Below are 18,626 nucleotides of genomic sequence, written 5' to 3'. Positions count from 1 at the left end.
TCATGAGCATCAAGGCAAATTATAATAATAAAGATATTTAGGAGGTATTATAACAATGATTTCAGCAACACAATTTAGTTATTTTGAGAGTGTTCACAATGCCAATTAAATAAATGGCATATTTTTAACATTTGGTATCTTTAAATGTTATAGATGATATTGCCTTATCTTACCTGGAAATTTTACTGCTTGACAATAGATTACAAGGTCAGAAAGCTCTGGTGCAATCTGTCTGCTTTCCTTTTTATTCTGATCAAGATAAAATTCTTCTCCCAGTTCCATATCATAAACCTGGTAAGGGAAAAATGATACCATTTTACATGGAAGGTATATGCCACTCACCTCTGAGTTCCCAAAGCTCTTTTATCTGTCCTCCTCTGGTGTTATTACTGTATTTCCCCTTGCATGGTAATTATCCATACACATGTCTCAACAGCTTTCCTAGAGTAAAAGCTTTCTGAGGGCAGGAAGTGAGTCTAATTCATCCCTCAGTGCATGGTCCACTGTCTTACATGTGGAATGGTCAATAAATCTTTGTTAAATAGAGGATTGACTATGTATCTTCTGTGGCTCAAATTTTTGACATATAATTCCATTGTCCAACAATGTCACTGCAACTGCATCTAAAGATTTGCTCAGAATCTATAAACCGTGAGGCACTTGAGGGTAGGATCTGGGCATCACATTTATCTTCCTATTCTCAGTGTCATTCCTCTGCTGTCTGGCCCCTGTTTATCTTCTTGGTCATCCCAAATGCCTTTAACACTTCTTGCAATTCCCTGGACATACCTGGCTGTCCTCTTGGCCTGAATGTTCTGTTTTTGTCTGTTTAGCCAAATCTTCCTTCTCAAACCTCATATTCCCTTAGAGCCTGTCCTTGATTCTCTGATAACACAGTATAATCACTGCTCTATGCACTAATCTTCAGCAAAGTTGACATGTCTGCCTCCATCACTAAACCACCTCCTGTGCCGCTTCAGTACCTGCCACACATACACCATCAGTAGGTACTGGCTGGATGAATCAATGACTAACTTTCCATAAATGGAAGGTGGGTGTCTCTTAATACCACCAAGTGAACTTTGGCATCTAAGGGAAAGTGAGGGGAAAGGTGAAAGGGAGGGATAGGGAGGAAGTGGATCCCATCTGAAACTGACAAGAGTACCACATGGTCCAAGTGTCATTTAACAGAAACCATTCACCCACCTTTCCTTTGTTGCAAGCAGAGTTATCTGCCTTCTTTATCCTCTTGGGGATTTCTTCACTATACTCAAACTGAAGCTTGTCATTACATGATTTATTTTCAGGTCTGTCTTCCAGAATGTTGTCTGAAAATAAGTTAGCAGGCTTCAGTGAAAAAGAACCAATGCTTCACTTAAGAGCTACATGTGCATCATGTGAGGACATCCAGATACTTGTACTTATCTATAAGAATGAGGCTCTAACTATATAGTATGTTAACAAAATGATGGCTTGAAGCCTAACTGTAAAAATTGGGTTGATGCAGTTATTTTCAATTTAATTGATTTATTTACCAGTAGTTTTTGTCGCTTATAATTTAAATGATTCAAAATAATCTGGCATATTGACATAATCTAAATGAAGATGCCAATTTTCATACAGATAATTGGAACTATGCAAATATTATGGAAGATATCCCATGTCAAGAAGCTGACAGCATACACGTTTGGGAAGGATTTAGTGGCTGAAGCACTTCTAGAAGGTACATACATGATTTAATCACTGTCACTTTGAAATGAAGCTATTTACTTCTTTTACCTTGAGAAATGCCAAAACCTGGGGGGAAAGACTTATTATTGGGTGTAGTGCAAAGTTTTTACAATTATAATTAAAAAGCAAAGTTTTCATGATTGTTATTAATTTACTAAGTGATAATCATAACAGAAAATAAAAGATATCTAAATATCATATCATGAGATATAATCTTATATTTTGCTCTGTTTTTGCTTTTCTACTCGGAATGACTCTAAGGGTATTAGAGGTGTATCGTGATGATGACTTTTTAAAATGAAAAACAAGAAAGCTAATTTCTCACTAAGATTTAGTATCGCATCATCAGAGCACAAATGATTAGACCAAAAGGACCTTATACCAAATCAGGGCCATGCAGGCTGACAAGAAGTAAATGAGATAAATCATTGCATTACATTTGTATTCACGGAAGTATCACAATGTCATGCTAACCGGGCCCAAGAAATTGGAAACAGAATGCTGACGTCCATGCAGTTAAAATGCCCCGTTCAAATGGCATTTACCTTCCTGACCGTTAGGAGCAGGGGAGGCAGTAAGGACATCTGCTACAGAAAAACAGAATCAGAAAGGGGTAAAGGAAGGAGAAAATTAAGACAAACACCAGATAAATTAAACAAAGGTATGAAGCAAAGCACAAATAACAGCAGCTTAGATTATAAATAAATGAAACAAGAAATGCTCTATAGATTTAATATTTTGACTGTTGAACGATGCAAGGACTAGCAGTAAACGAAATGTAAACATTACTAATGTGAATCATGCCAAGGCTGACACATTCATGTTACATATTTTCAGTTACTGACTATTGTAATATTCCCAATATGACTTCATTTCAAACGTACAGAAACAGATTAATTTCTTGGAATTGTGCTGTCATTGTCATAGAATATGTCTATGTTAAGTCATAAATTCAAATTTGTCTGCAGTGTATGTTCAAAACTAGACACAAGGTAAACGACAAGGTTGGGAAAAAGTATTAAGAATTTATTACCCAAAAGGCAGAGTTACAATTTCTCAAATAAATAACTCTCGTTTGCAACTTCCTTAGGGTTTACTTGCAATAATTCTGTGGCTAGGCATTATCTCATTTTTATAGCCCAAATGGTGTTAGATTAATTCCTTTATTTAATCGGCATGAAAACCAAGGAGAAGAGATGCCACAGAGATAAACTGGGCACCCTGACTTTAGAGATGGGTTCCTAATCTAGGATGCCTATGAGGGTCTCAGGAAACTTGTGAAACTCTTGCAGTTGTGCAGAATTTTGAGAGCACGTTTTATTTTTCAAAGGTGACAGCTCTCATCTGATTCTCAAAAGGACACATTATTACAAGAAGCTAGGAAACCTTTGAGGCCCCCTAACAGGCTGGTAATGGTGCTTCCCACAGCAGGTAGATTTCTGTTCTCTATCCCTGCTGGAGAAAGTGGAGATGGTCACAACAATAATCAAAGGCATATGGCTAGTAAGGCATTTAATAGTCACATATGGAAGCCTTAATTGGACAAGCTTCAACAAGCAGAACTACAAGGCCTGCATAAGTCACAGCATAACTACAAGGCCTGTTTGAGAATCATCCAGTCAGAGGGATCTTTCAGTGAAGGGGGAAATACTCATGTAGTGGTAGTGGGCTTAAGCGGTCATACATTATAGATGTTAGTGCTGGAAGTAGAGGAAGAACATCACCAAACACTTCGCAGAACCTTTTCATTACGTATCTGAGGCAACTAAGGCCTAAAGTGGTGAAGACATTGCCCCAGGTCTCACAGTCTATTGGAACAGAGCCTTGCGTGGTCCCCTTTTCCAATGACACCCCACCTTTGTATATGTGGATTGTTAAAAATGCACGTAACTTATCTTAGAAATTCAGTGGTATAGGACTAAATTTTACTGTCCCAAATGAAAATAAATCAGAAAATCCTTCTCTTACCTGTTCATTTTGTTATTTGCAAATCAAAACCATCTATAATAATTTTTTGTTATTTCTTTATGTGAAATCTACAGTATAATAATTTCTAAAAAGTCTTTTCCTTCCCTGTTCTCAGAAGTACAGAAAAACCACAGGAGCAATTTATAAAAGAGCAAATTTGTTTTCTAGTGGACTAACTACTTATAGGGGCATATGACATCTAGATTAGTTGATTTCTTAAGTGTGCTTTTCATTTCATATCTGAATCAATTTGTTCTTCTATGGGGCATTACTGCAACTGTAATGGGGAAGAAATCCATGGGGAAGAATAAGTTAATAAAAAAAATTCACATTCCCATGACTTTGCAGATAAATTGTCTTGACTCCTTTTAATTTTTTTTTCTCTTACTATCTGATGAGATATGTACCTCATATTAGCTCATGGGGTTTCAGGTGTAGCAAACTGGCTTTTAATTGGTGGTATGGAGCAATCAACTATTACTAAGGACAAATACTAAATGATGTAGTTTGGTATTATATTTGGGGGCAGACAGACACTGCAGCATAACCAGTGATGGAGGCTCACAAAACTGAACTATGATTGGAGACAATTCAAATTTCTGCTGAGGCGTAGATATTTGGAGGAGGCTCAGTTGTCTTAATGCTTGAGACGACTTAATGGTAAATGGTTTCTGGTCTGGGCATATCTGCATATTTAGCAAAACAATTATTCTACATAGAAACAATATATTCTACTATATAATGTTTACAGAAATAGGAACCTTGGCATTTTCTTATTATTATATTGTTGTCTTTCAGACATCACCAAAATGAAACAGTCTACTATCAGCAAAGGTACCTGAGTAAACATTCTGCAATCTCTAACAAATGTTTAACGCAAATGAAACACACTGAAAACCTAATTCTCATGTGAGAAGAATCCTTCGCTAGTAATCTGTAGTTAACATCAATTCATGTGGCTTTTTTGTATTGTGTCATTAGTATTACCCATGTTTTTTCTCTTTGGTTGGGGCCAGAAGGAAAGATCTTGTTGGCTTAGTGGTACGAAAACGGAGGGAGGGGAAATGAGGCTCCTTTCTTTTCCCTGCTAGAATGCCAGAGCAAGAGTGTGAAAGGAACGGAGAGCACAGAGCCGTGATGCTGCCCCCTGCTGATGGTGCAGGAGAAAGGATGCAGCCTCAGTCTACGATTCCCGCCAAAAGTACCAGACACACTAGAAGCTAAAGGGTGAAAATAGGGTTTCTCTGCTGCAATTCCATCTCTTCCTTTAGAAACTTGTCATAGGAATGACTCCCTGTAACTTCCCCACCTGCCTCTTCTTTCCTTAAGTGGTGGCTAACAGAATTCCCTTCCTTCCTCAGTCCTTGCTAAGTGACTGAATTCAGAAACTCCTGTACAGTATTACAACCATCTGTAGTATTGGTCTTTGGAGCTCTAGACTTATTTTAGAAAGAAAAAGGTGGAAAATCATCCAAGAATTTTCCTGTGCACAGCAGAGGGATCTGTTTCTCTTACCATCAGAAAGGGATTCATAGTCATAATCATATTCGTCCTCCTCATCTTCCTCTTCCTCATTATTGGCAGGTGGGGGGTTGGCATTCCCACCATTATAAGCCTGCGCTTGCATAGATGCTAACTGATGAGCCTGTAAAATAGCAATAATTGTAAACTGCAGATGCCAAGCTGCTGAATTCATTTATAACCTTCAAAACTACCCCTGATGTTTAACACAATCATTAAAAGTAGCTTAACCTATTTTGATACATTTGGGAGAGGAGGAAAAACATCTAGATTCACTTGAAACACAATGTCAACACTTGGGTGAACTTCAGCATTCCTGCAGGAAGAGTCCTGGAGCTTTTATACACAATCTCCAGAAGACCGTGTGTGGTGCTCAGCTAGCCAGGTTCCCGGGACAACCCCTCCAAGAGAAAGTTTTGGTGATTCGGAGAACCAGCACCAATCCCAAATGACTGAAGAAGTGAGTCACCCATCAGTTTTTCAAAAGTATGTCTCTGTTAAGAAACCATTTTTTCCCCTTCTTAAAATACTATCTACAGGCCCCTGACCTTGAGAACAATGTTAGAATCCCTGTGGACAAAGAGGCCAAAAGAATTGTTGTTGGTTTAAATAAAATTTTTTTCAAAAGGCTTTCTGAACCGTAAATCAGATGAACAAAACAGGCCTAGAAACTTTAGGAAACTTGATGTGTGCAGCCAGGGAGGTCACATACTCCACGTTTACTGGAATTACTGTGAAGTGATAAGCATCAGTACAGGTCTGGGAACCAACCTAGCTTAAGAAAATCATCTGAAATATAGGAAATGTTACTTGCATGAACTAAATGCAGGAAACAACCTAGAAGTTCAACAATAGAGGAACGGGGTCAGTAAGCAGTGGTTGTCTGCTGGAGAGAAAGACATGAAAAAATAATTGTTATATATTTATTGAACAAAGGAATTGAACAAATTCTTTTGTTCAACAAATTCTTTTATTCAATATTTATGCATTGAATATATTATATAGAATATTGTATATGCACACATACATATACAATTCTGCATATGTGTGCATACATGTGTGTTAACATATACTCTATATAATGTATGTGTGTGCATACAGAAAATAGCTATTCATGTAAATATATATACTAAATATACACATAATTCTGTATTCTTTGTTTTATGTATTTAAAGTGCAATTATATAAAATGACAGTCATAAAGTGCTAGATATTAAATGTTAATACGGCAGGGGTTCTTCACTTGTTTTTGTGTCACAGACTTCTCTGGTTGTCTGGTGAGATAGGATCCCTTCTCGGAATGATGTTTTAAATGTATAAAATGAAACGGTTACAAAGGAAATACTGTTGAATACAGTGATCACATGTTATAGGAACAAATTTGTGCTATTAGAATATATGTGTTTTTTTATTAACACAGTAGAAAGCATAGTAGTAGGTTAAGTAACATTTTTGAAAATATAAATTGAGCATAAATAATTCTTGGAGATATTAGCGACAACTGTGAAGTATAATGAAAAAGTTGCCATTTCGATTGGTGACAATAGGTATTGTCTATATTACTGTAGTTTATTCCCATTTATAATCAGAGGAAATGCTAAATTTCAGCTAGAGGTTAGTGAAAATAAAGATGTATTTTTTTCCATTTATATTTATAGACTCCCTAAATTCCATTTGTGGATATTACCAAGGTTAAGAACTTGTGTAATATAGTTGTGTTTGACCCTGGAATTATGTATGTTTTAAAATAATTCTCTAGTCCCTAAATTTTTGAAATGTGGGTATATTACCTTTATAATGAATATGTATACATAAGGAAGATACAATTTAGGCTGTGTTCATATCCATATGAAATGTATTACAAAGCAGTCCATTCCAGATAACTGGATATTGTCTAGGCTGAGATTTCTCAAAGTGGGTTTTATGGAGTTCTGTGGGTATTATTAGGTGTTATGGAAAAACTGACAATTACAGGAACCGCAAAATACATTGAATGCCTGGAAACAGCAGCTTAACCAAACCTGAACACATTCCTACTACAGGGTTTCACACAGCCTTCATTTAATACGCTAAAGGGCATCACGAGTCTTCAAAGATCTCCAGTGCATCTTCAAAGATCTCCAGTGAAATCAGTCTCAAATAAACATTTTCCATGCTTACTTAACCAGGGAATTTCTTTTCCCCCGTCTTTCTCTTCTCAGAGTCTCTCATAGGATTAGTGTTCTTCAAAACTTTGGGAAATCTGTTGTAGGCACAAGTGAGCCACAAATGCAGGTCTCTTTATCGCTGATAAGAGAAGGGCCTTGACTTAGTGAGCACTCAAGGTAGCGCCAAGTCATGGGAATGATGAGGCCAAGGGCTGGACAGACCCACTGGCAGGGAAACGTGAGTACTGTATGGGAGAAGGACACCGCTCAAAGAACCACGAATAGCAGTGTCTGAAAGTAGAGTGCCAAGGCCCCTGAGATGCTCAAGGAGAAGCATGGGAGAGGTAGCCCAATGAACAGCCAATAGCTGGGACCCTTCTACACAGTATCCTACTTATTCTAGGGTAGAAAAATGAGACCTCAGCCCCTGAATAAAAGTAACTCGGATATAGGTTGGGGTTGGAGGTATGGGTCAGATGAGGAGACTGGCCCTCATAGGGCTAAGCAGGAGCAATGTCTTACAATTCTCTGTTTCCCCAGTACCTAGCCACAGTGCCTGTCATCTAGGGTGAACTGTTTGAGTTTTTTTGGTTCAAATTCAGGAGAGCAATGTCAGAATCCTGGAGGATCATGGTGGGGTATAGTTAGGAGACCTCAGGATGCATCTCAGTACAAGCCAGAGGCAGGTGGAGGGCTTCAGAAATCCTGCTGAGTCAATCCATCCTTGCTGAGGGTGTGTTCTTTGTATGGAAATGACGCAGGCCTTCTATGTTAGGGGGTAGGTCAGAGCCCATGGAGCTCTGGGCATTCACCTGGTTTATTTGAGGTCAGATCACTAGGTCTAGACCCATGATCTACCAGAAAACAGAAAGGCCTTACACATACGACTGTGGAATCATTGCTGGTATCCCCTGGGAAGTCATCATGAAAGGTCGCAGTCTCAGAAAACTGGAAATAGGGATTATGTTGTCCCATTTGTCCAAAATGAGGAACAAGTAAGTTGTGGACATTATACTGTGGGCAGTGTCAAGGTGATAGTTGACAAAATTTCATGATGGGGTATTAATCACTTGGTTTGCGAGAACTTAGAAAATAAAGAGGTGATTTGCAAGAGTTAGAATGGATCTACTAAGAACAAATTGACTGCACAGTAACCTCCTTAGCTTTTTTGGATAAGATAATTCACTTTGTGGGAAAAATAGCAGATAAATCGTGTTTCTCAAACTTTCAGGATAATAAGAATTATTATTGCTATTATTTTTTCTGCAGACACCATGGTGACTTAAGGAATTATTTTTTTTATAAACAGATGAGCAGGCCTTTCTTCTGGCAATTCTGACTTAGTCAGATTCGTGACCTTAGAATCTGTTTTTCAAAGTGCTCCAGCAACTATTCTTATTAAAGTATTCTGACTTCTGTATCACCTTTGAAAAGGGCTTCTCTAAAGACCGAGACTAAGCTCTACTGCTGTGAGCTGGTTGGCCTTGAGAAAGTCACACAAGTGGCCAGGCTTCAGTTTTCTATTTTATAAATAAAGAAATCAATAAAGACGTTGAAGCACCCTCTGGGAAATGCGGGCTACCAGAGAGGAGAGCACCAGACAAGAGCAACAATCATCAAATGCCAGGGGGGTTCTTTAAGAAGGGCACAGGCCTCTCACGTGGCTGGCTGACTCAAGGGCAACTTGGGATGAAGACACAGTTTGAGAAATTGCTAATAAATGTACCAGATGACAGAAACAAAATACACAAAGAACCTTGTAGGATGTAATAATATACCGAAACCAAGAAGAGCAAAAATAAATACGAGGCTCCCATATACAAAAGGTTAAAATTCATTGTTAATCTGGAAAAATGGGAACACTGGGCATAAGAACAGTCTATATGAAAATAATCGAATGATTTTGTTTTCTACAAGCTCAACATGAGCCCGGGGTGTGCTAAATCTGTTTTTTTTTTTTTTTTTTTTTTTTTTGAGTCAGGGTCTCACTCTGTGGCCCAGACTTGTATGCAGTGGCACAATCATGGCTCATTGCAGCCTTGGCCTCCCAGGCTCAGGTGATCCTCCTGCCTCAGCCTCTCCAGTAGCTGGGAATACAGGCACATGCCACCATGCTCGGCTAATTTTTATATTTTTTGTAGAGATGGGGATGTGATATGTTGCCCATGCTGGTCCTGAACTCCTAGATTCAAGCAATCCACCTCCCCTGGCCTCTCAAAGTGCTGGAATTACAGGGGCGAGCCACAGCGGCTGGCCAAGAATTTTTGAAAGGAAGACAGTCTGAGGCTGCATTAACAAAGGTTTAAAGTTCAAATTAGGGGAGGTGATGGTTTCACTGATCTTGTGCTGTAATATACTACCTAGAATACTGACTTAGTTCTGGAAATCGCATTTTAAGATTGACAAATTCAAGAATATCCACAAATTTAAGAATATCTACGATATTCTTAATGGTAAGTAAAGAGTCTTAGCAAACATATCCTGTCAGGAACAGTTGGCACAACAAGAATTTTTAGCTTGGAGAAGAAAAGCTGGTGGGGAAACACATGATAGCTTTCTAAATATAAAATTAGTCTGTACAGCTGCAGAGAGAAGAGGGAGGGCCAATGAGAAGGAGGAACAGGAAGGAAGATTTGGGCTCAACATAAAAAAGACTTCTGTTCATTAGTGGAATGAAAGCCTTATAAGTAACTGCAAATGACTGTGCACAGAATGGAAAAGGCAAAGACATTCACATTTATCTTGAAGACCATAGTGGTATGTGTGGTTAGCAGCTTTATCTGCTTGGCAGTGAGGACCGGGCAGGAATTGTTGGATAAAGAAAATAGCACAGACGAACAGGGCTCTAGAAGAAAGTGTTTTTCTTTCTAGAAGTGCTTTTTCTTCTGCTGGGTGGTCAGTCACTGATGTGGCATTTGAGGAAGGTCAGGTAGAGTATACATGCTAACATTTAAATAACTTAGTAACAAGGCCATCAGCATAGGTGCCATGGCCTCTGAAACTCAAGCAAAGGCCAGGTCACCTGGAGCAGCTTTGGAAGTGCAGATCTGGATGTCGACCCAGTGGAGGTCTCCAACTGGTGGCCCTTGGGGCTGACTTCACCTCCAGACCTGACTGGTTTGGCTGGTGCAGTGTTTTAAAAATAATTGAATTAGAGCTGTTCATTGATGGGGCGTACACCCTCCACTCCTGTCCTCACCACTTCCAGCTGTCCTGTATCCAGCTGGCTCCTCACACTGATGTTTCCTGCTTAGCCCCTGAAGGTGGCTGATTTTGCAACTTTTGGCCCAGAGTCGTGGGTGATCTTCAAATTGGGTCACGTATACCTTCAGAGTACACAAACACTTCAAGGGAGTATGCAAGTTCGGATGTTTGTAAAGTAATTGGTTTCTGTATGTTTAGCATCTATGTGCCTGTACTCTTTGAAAAACAGGTCAGCCTGAGAGCAAGTGGGCTAGTTTCCAAAGTGATGTTTTAGAACCAACAGTGCCCTCCTAAGTAGGACAAATAGTTTTGCCAGCTGTCATCCTGTGGGATAAGTGGGTGCAGCCTGGTAAATAACTCTGTGTTCTGGACCTGAGGTTTTTCACAGACCTTTGGGCTGAGGGTCTCCTACGCAGGTGGGTTTGTTGTGCTTGGACCCAGATCTCTGTTGTCGAGATCTGGGCCCAAGCAGCACAAACTAGTGATAGGCTGGGATCACAGGGCTATGGCTATTGGGCTTCTACTACAGGCTCCATGCCAAGGGCTCCCCTAAGAGGCCTCTCCCTAAAGGGGACTAAAGCAGTCATTATGGGATGGACAACCCCCAAAGCTCAGTTTCAGGCACAACAGTCACACTTCATCCTACTCGGAATAAATTAAATAACGGAGGTATATCCTATGTGGGAACAATTCCACAAATTAAATCTTGGGTGAGTGAGATGAGAGAATTTATTGGTCTATGAAATGAAAAGCCCAAAATCAAATTTATCATCTAAGGAAAGTCAGTCTTGAAAAACTAGTAAACAAGCAGGTCATCTGAAAGGTTAGAATGATTATTTTTCTTTGTTCTAGGCACACTGCCTTTTCATAACCAGTTTAACAAGAGGGGAGTACCTTTTGCTTTAAGATATCCACTGGCGTCTGATGGGCTTTTAGTTTCTTGTTTTTAAGAAGCACTTTCCTTCTGAGTTGGTCAGGTGAAGGAAGCATTGGATCATCTGAGAAATCAGTCTCAAATAAGAATTTAGCCACCAGCTTTTCTCCAAACACAGTCTAAAAAGAATGAAGGAAAACATAAAATCAATGCCTTTTATCTGTAATTGATAAATATATGTACACTTCATAAATATAGTAGATATTTTAGATTGATTGAATTATTTAAAAAGTCTTAGGAAGAGGAACGAGGAAAGAAGCTGTCCCCTGCTCCCGCCCCCTTCATAGTTTCTTCCTGAAAAGAAGGGAGGTGTTTAGAAGGACAGGAGGAGAAGTCGAGGCCACTCTGCAGCTGGCGTCAGTTCTAACTATTTAGGAAAATATTCTGTGGTCTGATGTATTAAATAAGAAAACAGAGAATCAGTTAGAGGCTGTTGTTTGTAGAATAAGGTTAGTTTCAGATGAAGTCAAGTCAAAAGGATAGAAACTTTGGAGGGGGTAGGGAGTAGGGACAAGGATGAAAGACATAGGTAGAATTTGCCCCCACATAGTGTGAAGAATCACAGACACAATTCTCACAAAGATTTTGGGCATGGATCTCCAAAGCAGAATGTGTGTCTGTCAAGGAGGTGGGTGGAGGGAAGGCAGACACAATGCTTATATCAACTCCATTGTTGCCCAGGCTGGTCTCCAACTCCTGAGCTCAGGCGATCCACCCGCCTTGGCCTCCCAAAGCGCTAGGATTACAGGTGTGAGCCACTGGGCCTGGCTTCAAGTTATTTTTTAGTTGGAAAAAAAAAAATCAAAGCTTAGGCCAGAACAATATGAAAAGTTAATTAGTTTTGTTGGCATTGATATTTGGGACATTTTGTTAGTGCCCCTCCTTCCCACTGAGAGCCACATTTCCACAAATGCCTCTACTGTTAGAGGAAGGGGGAAGTATAAGGGAATATCTGCTCCTAAATCTGGGTGCATTATCAATCCCCTATATAAGGAAGGGCTGACTGTTAACACAGCAACTGTTCTGGCCAGTCTAAGCTCTTTGCTAACTTGGATCTTTGTACTGTGGTATAAGAAGATCTTCTACAAGATTTGACTTACTTGCCCTGAGATATTTTCAGCTTTTCCACATACAATTGACAGATGACATCCTGGCATCCCTGACTTGTGGTACCGAAGTGTTGGAGAGTTGGTCTATCCTAATCTCCTAAGGCTTTCTGGAAAGGGTAAGGAGACCAGAGAGTAATGCTTATATCACTACAGCTCAGCTGAAAAGAGGGACCATCCCAGAGAGGGCCCAGGCTCTGAGAACAGCCCGATGTCTCAGGTTTGTGGGACCCTAACTTTATATGCTTCACGGCCAAGGTCTAATTGAGGCATGGTCCACAAAGCCCTCATGTAAAACCTAATGATGGCTGGGTGCAGTGCCTCATGCCTATAATCCCAGCACTTTGGGAGGCCAGGGTGGGTGGATCACTTGAAGCCAGGAGTTCCACAGCAGCCTGGTCAACATGGCGAAACCTCATCTCTACTAAAAATACAAAAATTAGCCAGGCATGGGGGTGCACACCAGTGATTCCAGCTACTTGGGAGGCTGAGGCAGGAGAATCGCTTGAACCTCAGAGGCAGAGTTTGCAGCGAGCCGAGACTGCACCACTGCACTCCAGGCTAGGTGAGAGAGCGAGACTCTGTCTCAAAACAAAACAAAACAAAACAAAAAAACCCAATGACAATTGCAAGACAAGGGCCAACATACTGTTCTGTCTTTTCATTGAGAGCTCACCTTGAAAATTTCTGCCATTTTTCGTTGCTGAGGCAATGAACAGTGGTTCTCAATCGATATGATGATTGGCAGGTCAGAGTTGATGAAGGCACTGCGATCAATGGCTTCAACCACTTCCTATGAGAGCCAAAACAGCTCATTAGAGTCCAGATTTCTGTCAAGGTGGTCAGAAGGCAGGGTATTCATAGCCACGGAAAGCATCTCAATTGTTACATGCAGCAGACTCTGACCAAAGGCGGTTTTTGTATTTTCAAATGAAGGATGAGGATAAGACTATTTTGTAGAAAGACATTAAACTGTTTATAGTGAGTATTGTTCATATACTATAAGGAACAACTATCATATTGAATTTAACAAATCTATATACATATACTCTCTGTATATATATATATACTCTATGTAGAGTATATATACAGTATATAAACAATATATTGTGTATATATAATACATATACAGTATATATACAATATATTGTGTATATATTATATATACAGTATATATAGAGAGTATATATATACGCAATATATATAAAAATTGCAACAATATTATTACATGCTAACTAGTGTAAGGTAATGGTTACTAACTTTGGTTGAATGGGGAGTCTAATGAGAGTTCTAGATTAACTCCAGAAAAATGAACATGTGCACATTCCACATGATACAGCAAACACTTTTGGGAAGTCTTCATTTAGACCCAGCATAAAGACCCTTGACCTAAAGTGTAATTTGGTCAAGTCACTGATTTAAATGAAGAATGAAGGCCAGGCGCAGTGGCTCACACCTGTAATCCCAGCACTTTGGGAGGGTGAGGCAGGCGGATCACTTGAGGTCAGGAGTTTGAGACCAGCCTGGCCAACATGTTGAAACCCCGTCTCTACTAGAAATACAAAAATTGGCTGGGCTTGATGGTATGCACTTGTAATCCCAGCTACTTGGGAGGCTGAGGCAGGAGAATCTCTTGAACCTGGGAGTCGAAGGTTACAGTGAGCCAAGATGGGACCACTGCACTCCAGCCTGGATAACAGATCAAGACCCTGTCTCAAAAAAAAAAAAAGACAAAAAAAAAAAAAAAAAAAAAAAGAGAGACAAATGAAGATAATGTCTCTTTGTGATTTGATTTAAAGAAAGTTATGAAGGATTACCTTGAAGGGGATCTTGGTTGTCAGTGTATGTCCATGATAAATGATGGGCATCCCATCGTCTCCATCCCAGCAGTCCAATTCTACACTTCGACAGCCTTGCAAGAGGACCTGTGTGATCAATGAGTGAATCCACCCCAGGTGAGCACCTAGAAATAAAGCCTCAAACTAAACCTAGCATGTAGTTCTACATATCAGGCAGTGTTCACACTCAGGACTAAAGCAGAAGGGCACATGGTCTAAAACAAACACGGCATTTTCACCAAAGGCCACAATTAATCTGGAGTGGGAAAGGAAGGGAACAGATTAAGGTAGAAAGAGTGTTTACCAGAGCTGAATATTAAAGGAAAGTAAAATTTGATAGCAAAACCATATGGCCATTTTCCTAGCAACTTTGGCCTCTTGAAATCTTCAAATTAGAGAGCCAGGCAAGTGCTCTATCTGGGTAGACATCAATGGAGGTGAAAATGCTAATGCCACAGCCCAGAGAAAATAATGCCACTGAGTCTTTAATGAACTGGCTAAACATTTACAGCAAGCCAATTAAGATAAAATCACTTCCATTAAGACCCAAATTAAACCACAATTAAACAACTTTGCTGTGAATGCATAACATGTAAGATGAGTAGAAGCAAAGAGTTATCAAGGATTTGCCTGGCTATCTAATTCCAGAATAGCAACTAGAGCAGAGATGGCAAATAATCCATAAATGGTTCCTTCCTCCCATACCCACAGCAGACATGAGTAATCAAGCTAGGCACACTAGTCCTTTAAGCTTTAATATGTTAGCTCACAATCTCTTTATTAAAGTGCTCCAGAAAACACTACCAAAGAATCAGATGAGTTGATACCTATTTGTTATCCTGGATCTGAAGTGGGAAGCAGAGCTCAATACATATGCTTGGGTTGCAACTCTGTAAAGTTTGCTTGAAGCACCTTCTTCCTCCATAGCTCTATCTGTACATCATCTTAAAAAATTATTACATACTGGAATAGTGACCCAAGCCAATAAATTGATAGATCTGTAAACCCACTGATTTTAGAACGCACATAATTATGTCTATGTGACAGCAATCCATTACTGGGGCTTAGTGGCCACTAGAGTTTCTGCAACTAAGCTCAGGTAGTGGAATGATTCTCATTTTCACAGTTTTGTATGAGATATGTGCTATATTCTTCCTATCTTACAGCATAGTGGGTGGCCTAGAATCTCAAGGCTATCTGCTTCTTTCAGCAGCTAGAGTATCTAGAGGGGCAGTGTCTTGGGCTGGAAATTGCTATGTAAAATGGTGGCTGGAACACCAAGCTGCTTATCTCTGTGGCACCCCTGCCAGACTGGGAGTAATGTTCAGCAACTGGCAACAGATGAGGTGGCTTTTCAGCATGGATGGACTAAAGGTCTTCACCAAAGTCTGTGTGACCTTAGATCTCCACATATGGCTAGAAGAGGAAAACCTGGGCTGGAAATTCTAGATGAGAAGAACAGGGCTTATCCTCACTTCCCATCTGCCCCATGGAGTAATGTTAAAAGGTAATTAGGAAGGGCCAAGGAAGAGTGGAGAGGGGTTAGAAACGAAGTAAGAGGGATCTACCTGCATACTAGGTTTCATCCCATCTGTGAGTGTATTTGAGGGGTTCTTGTGCCTTACTCAAAAGCTGTGATAGTCTCTCCTTGGGGTGTGATGTTAAGAGGTTTAAAATCTGTTTGAAGTCAAACAGGAATGAAGTAGGGATTAAAGCCAGGACACTGGTCCTTGTTTATTTTCCTGGGATAAATGTGCATACATATAAGTACATAGATATACATAGATATGCATATATGCACTTACACATATATGTACACACACGTATATGTATGTATATACCTATGTATGTGTGTATATGAAATATATATAAGTAGCTGTATTTATATGTATATTTAATTTCATTCCTATAGAATAATGGATTTCAAACTTCTTTTAACTTTTCTGTGTGCAAATGGAGGGCCAATATGTAAAGTGTGTAGAAGAGTAGTACGTTACCTGAAGTGGGGCAGATGGTACCCCTCCTACTCTCTGGCTCCCTCATCTCAGTGTCGGGGACTGAGGCCCCATGACAGAACTCCTGTTTTGAAAATCACTACGCTAAGGACACAGTTTCATTCATAATAAAGGTTCCTTAGAAAATAGAGTTTAAAATACATATTCCCGCTACACAAGCTTTGAGATAAAAAAATTGCCCCATGCTATGAGGAATATCTGCACGAATCTGGAGAACAAAGAAACCTCACTGTTGCTGGGGTTATGTAAACAATACACCTGTGATTTTCAAACCTGGACCCACGTGCGCACACAATGACACACTTATATTCCCTGCCTAGCTCCAACCGAATTGACCCTTCTTGAAAGAGTTAAGAAAAAAGGCAGAATAGATGAGGAAGCTGCAGACGGTACAGCAGAGAGGCAATGGACACGCAGATCGTTGCAAGTTGGATGTTTAGGTAAAAAGGATGGACTTTTTCTAGTCTAGAGAGCCTACTGAGTTTCAAAGAACATTCTCATGAATTTAATGTGTAGGGACAGTGCCTACAGTCTGTGCAGATTTTTTTCTGAAAAAAATTTTTTTTTTTGGTTACCATAGGGCTAGATTGATTATTTAACAAACTGAAAAGCAAAACAAACAATATTTTGGGAATAAGTACATAGAAAGTTGCATTTTCTACTATGCTTTCCCACTACAATATATTATTTAGCAGTTAGAGAACAGATTAGATAATTTTCCCATGGGAAAATCTAATTTTAGTGGGAGTAGGTCAGACTAACTAGGATCTAAAAGCTATGAGTCTCAAACAAACACTTTCATTTTGGCCTAGAATAAAGGTTAAGTATAGACGGGGGAAAACAAAACAAAACAAAAGAAGTAAAGAAGACGACTGCTGTAGTACAGCCAGTTTCCCACACATCGTGGTTCCTCACATTTGACACGGAACAGCTTACTCTATAAGCTCTTCAAAGGAGTCTGGGGCCAGGCTTTTGTGACTTTGGGGGTTAAGTAAATAATTAGGCTTAATAAAAACCACATTCCAAGTGGCATTCCCTGTACCTGGCTGTAGAGTTCTACCGAGGATTCTCCTTTGAGCTGATGGCCCGTGAGGTAGGTATTGTGCGAAGATTCGATGTAATAGTATGAGAGGGGTAGCTGCAGTTCTTTAATGTTCTCCTGTGACTCATCATTTTTTGAGGCAAAATTTTCTTTATCCATCAGAAACCTAGGTGAAACAAATTTTCTTAAGACTGCATGGGAAAAATGCATACTACTCTTAAAAGATGGGCAAAAGATATTTTAAAAGTTACCTTGCAAACCCTTCAAATGACATTAGTCCCTGATGACACATACTGATGTTAGGCTCAAACTTCTGCAAGGGATTAAAAAAAAAGTGTTATTTAGGTTAAGGAAACTAAGAGGGGGAAAGAAACCACCACATCATTTTTTAAAGCTGTTCTGTTTTCATCAGGAAACATCTAAACCAAATATTTGAACTAATTTAGTAATGTAGTGGTAAGAAGCGGTTTTTAGTCCAAAAGAAAACATTTATTATACTAAGCATATTTATTTAATAGAAAAAAGGAGAGAATGAGAAAAGAACAAGGCTGATTTCTATGAAAACAAAGTGTATCAGTTTGTCCAGGTGAAAATGGGGATAATAATAGCAGTTACCATAAAGTTGGTGAGAGGCGAACTGAGATGATTCACATAGAGCACTTAGTGCCATGACTGCATTTAGTAATATTATAATGAGCACTCAACAGTGTGATAGTAATCTCACAATTTTAGCATTTTCAGTGATCAAATCCAACTGCTGAACAACTAATACACTGATACCCAGTCAGGTGATAAGGGAGGCTGAAACCTAGACTCATTTGTTGCATCGAGCCACACCACTCCTCTCTGCTGACACCCTGTAGTGTAAACCTTCACCAGCTATTGCTGGTTACTATGATAGCTTCCTAAGCAGTCTCTCTGCGTCTGTTCCTTCACCAGCACAGTTTACAATGAGGCCAAGGTAACCACCTAAAATTTTTTTTTAGAGACAGAGTCTTGCTATATTGCCCAGCATGGCCTCAAACTTCCGGGCTCAGGCAATTCTTCTGCCTCAGCTTCCTGAGTAGCTGGGACTACAGGTTTGTGCCACCATGCCTGGCTCAGAGTAACCTCAAAAAAA

At 39.6% G+C, this 18,626-nt stretch overlaps 1 protein-coding gene across 14 annotated transcripts in view; it reads right to left on the bottom strand.

Annotated features, from left to right (window-relative positions):
* Window positions 1–18,626, bottom strand: part of PLCE1 (phospholipase C epsilon 1) — a 349,469-nt gene that overhangs the window by 43,179 nt on the left and 287,664 nt on the right. For 7 of the 14 annotated variants that reach the window (XR_012417971.1, XM_005565986.5, XM_005565989.5 and 4 more), the window contains 9 exons: window positions 17,758–17,819; window positions 17,507–17,672; window positions 14,429–14,536; window positions 13,288–13,404; window positions 11,466–11,624; window positions 5,215–5,344; window positions 2,277–2,318; window positions 1,207–1,328; window positions 174–291 (listed from right to left, as the gene is read on the bottom strand). Coding sequence is in view for 12 of the 14 variants with exons in the window: in XM_005565986.5 (XP_005566043.3) it covers window positions 174–291; window positions 1,207–1,328; window positions 2,277–2,318; window positions 5,215–5,344; window positions 11,466–11,624; window positions 13,288–13,404; window positions 14,429–14,536; window positions 17,507–17,672; window positions 17,758–17,819 (1,024 nt within the window). In the remaining 2 variants the exon portion in view is untranslated. The remainder of the gene's footprint in view (window positions 1–173; window positions 292–1,206; window positions 1,329–2,276; window positions 2,319–5,214; window positions 5,345–11,465; window positions 11,625–13,287; window positions 13,405–14,428; window positions 14,537–17,506; window positions 17,673–17,757; window positions 17,820–18,626) is intronic. The other 7 variants (XR_012417972.1, XM_005565988.5, XM_005565990.5 and 4 more) reach the window with 2 other exon arrangements.

The sequence above is a fragment of the Macaca fascicularis genome, chromosome 9 (assembly GCF_037993035.2).
Source record: "Macaca fascicularis isolate 582-1 chromosome 9, T2T-MFA8v1.1".
NCBI classification, from domain to species: domain Eukaryota; kingdom Metazoa; phylum Chordata; class Mammalia; order Primates; family Cercopithecidae; genus Macaca; species Macaca fascicularis.
The sequence above is the reverse complement of the archived record's forward strand: the minus strand, read 5'-3'. Positions and strand labels throughout refer to the sequence as shown.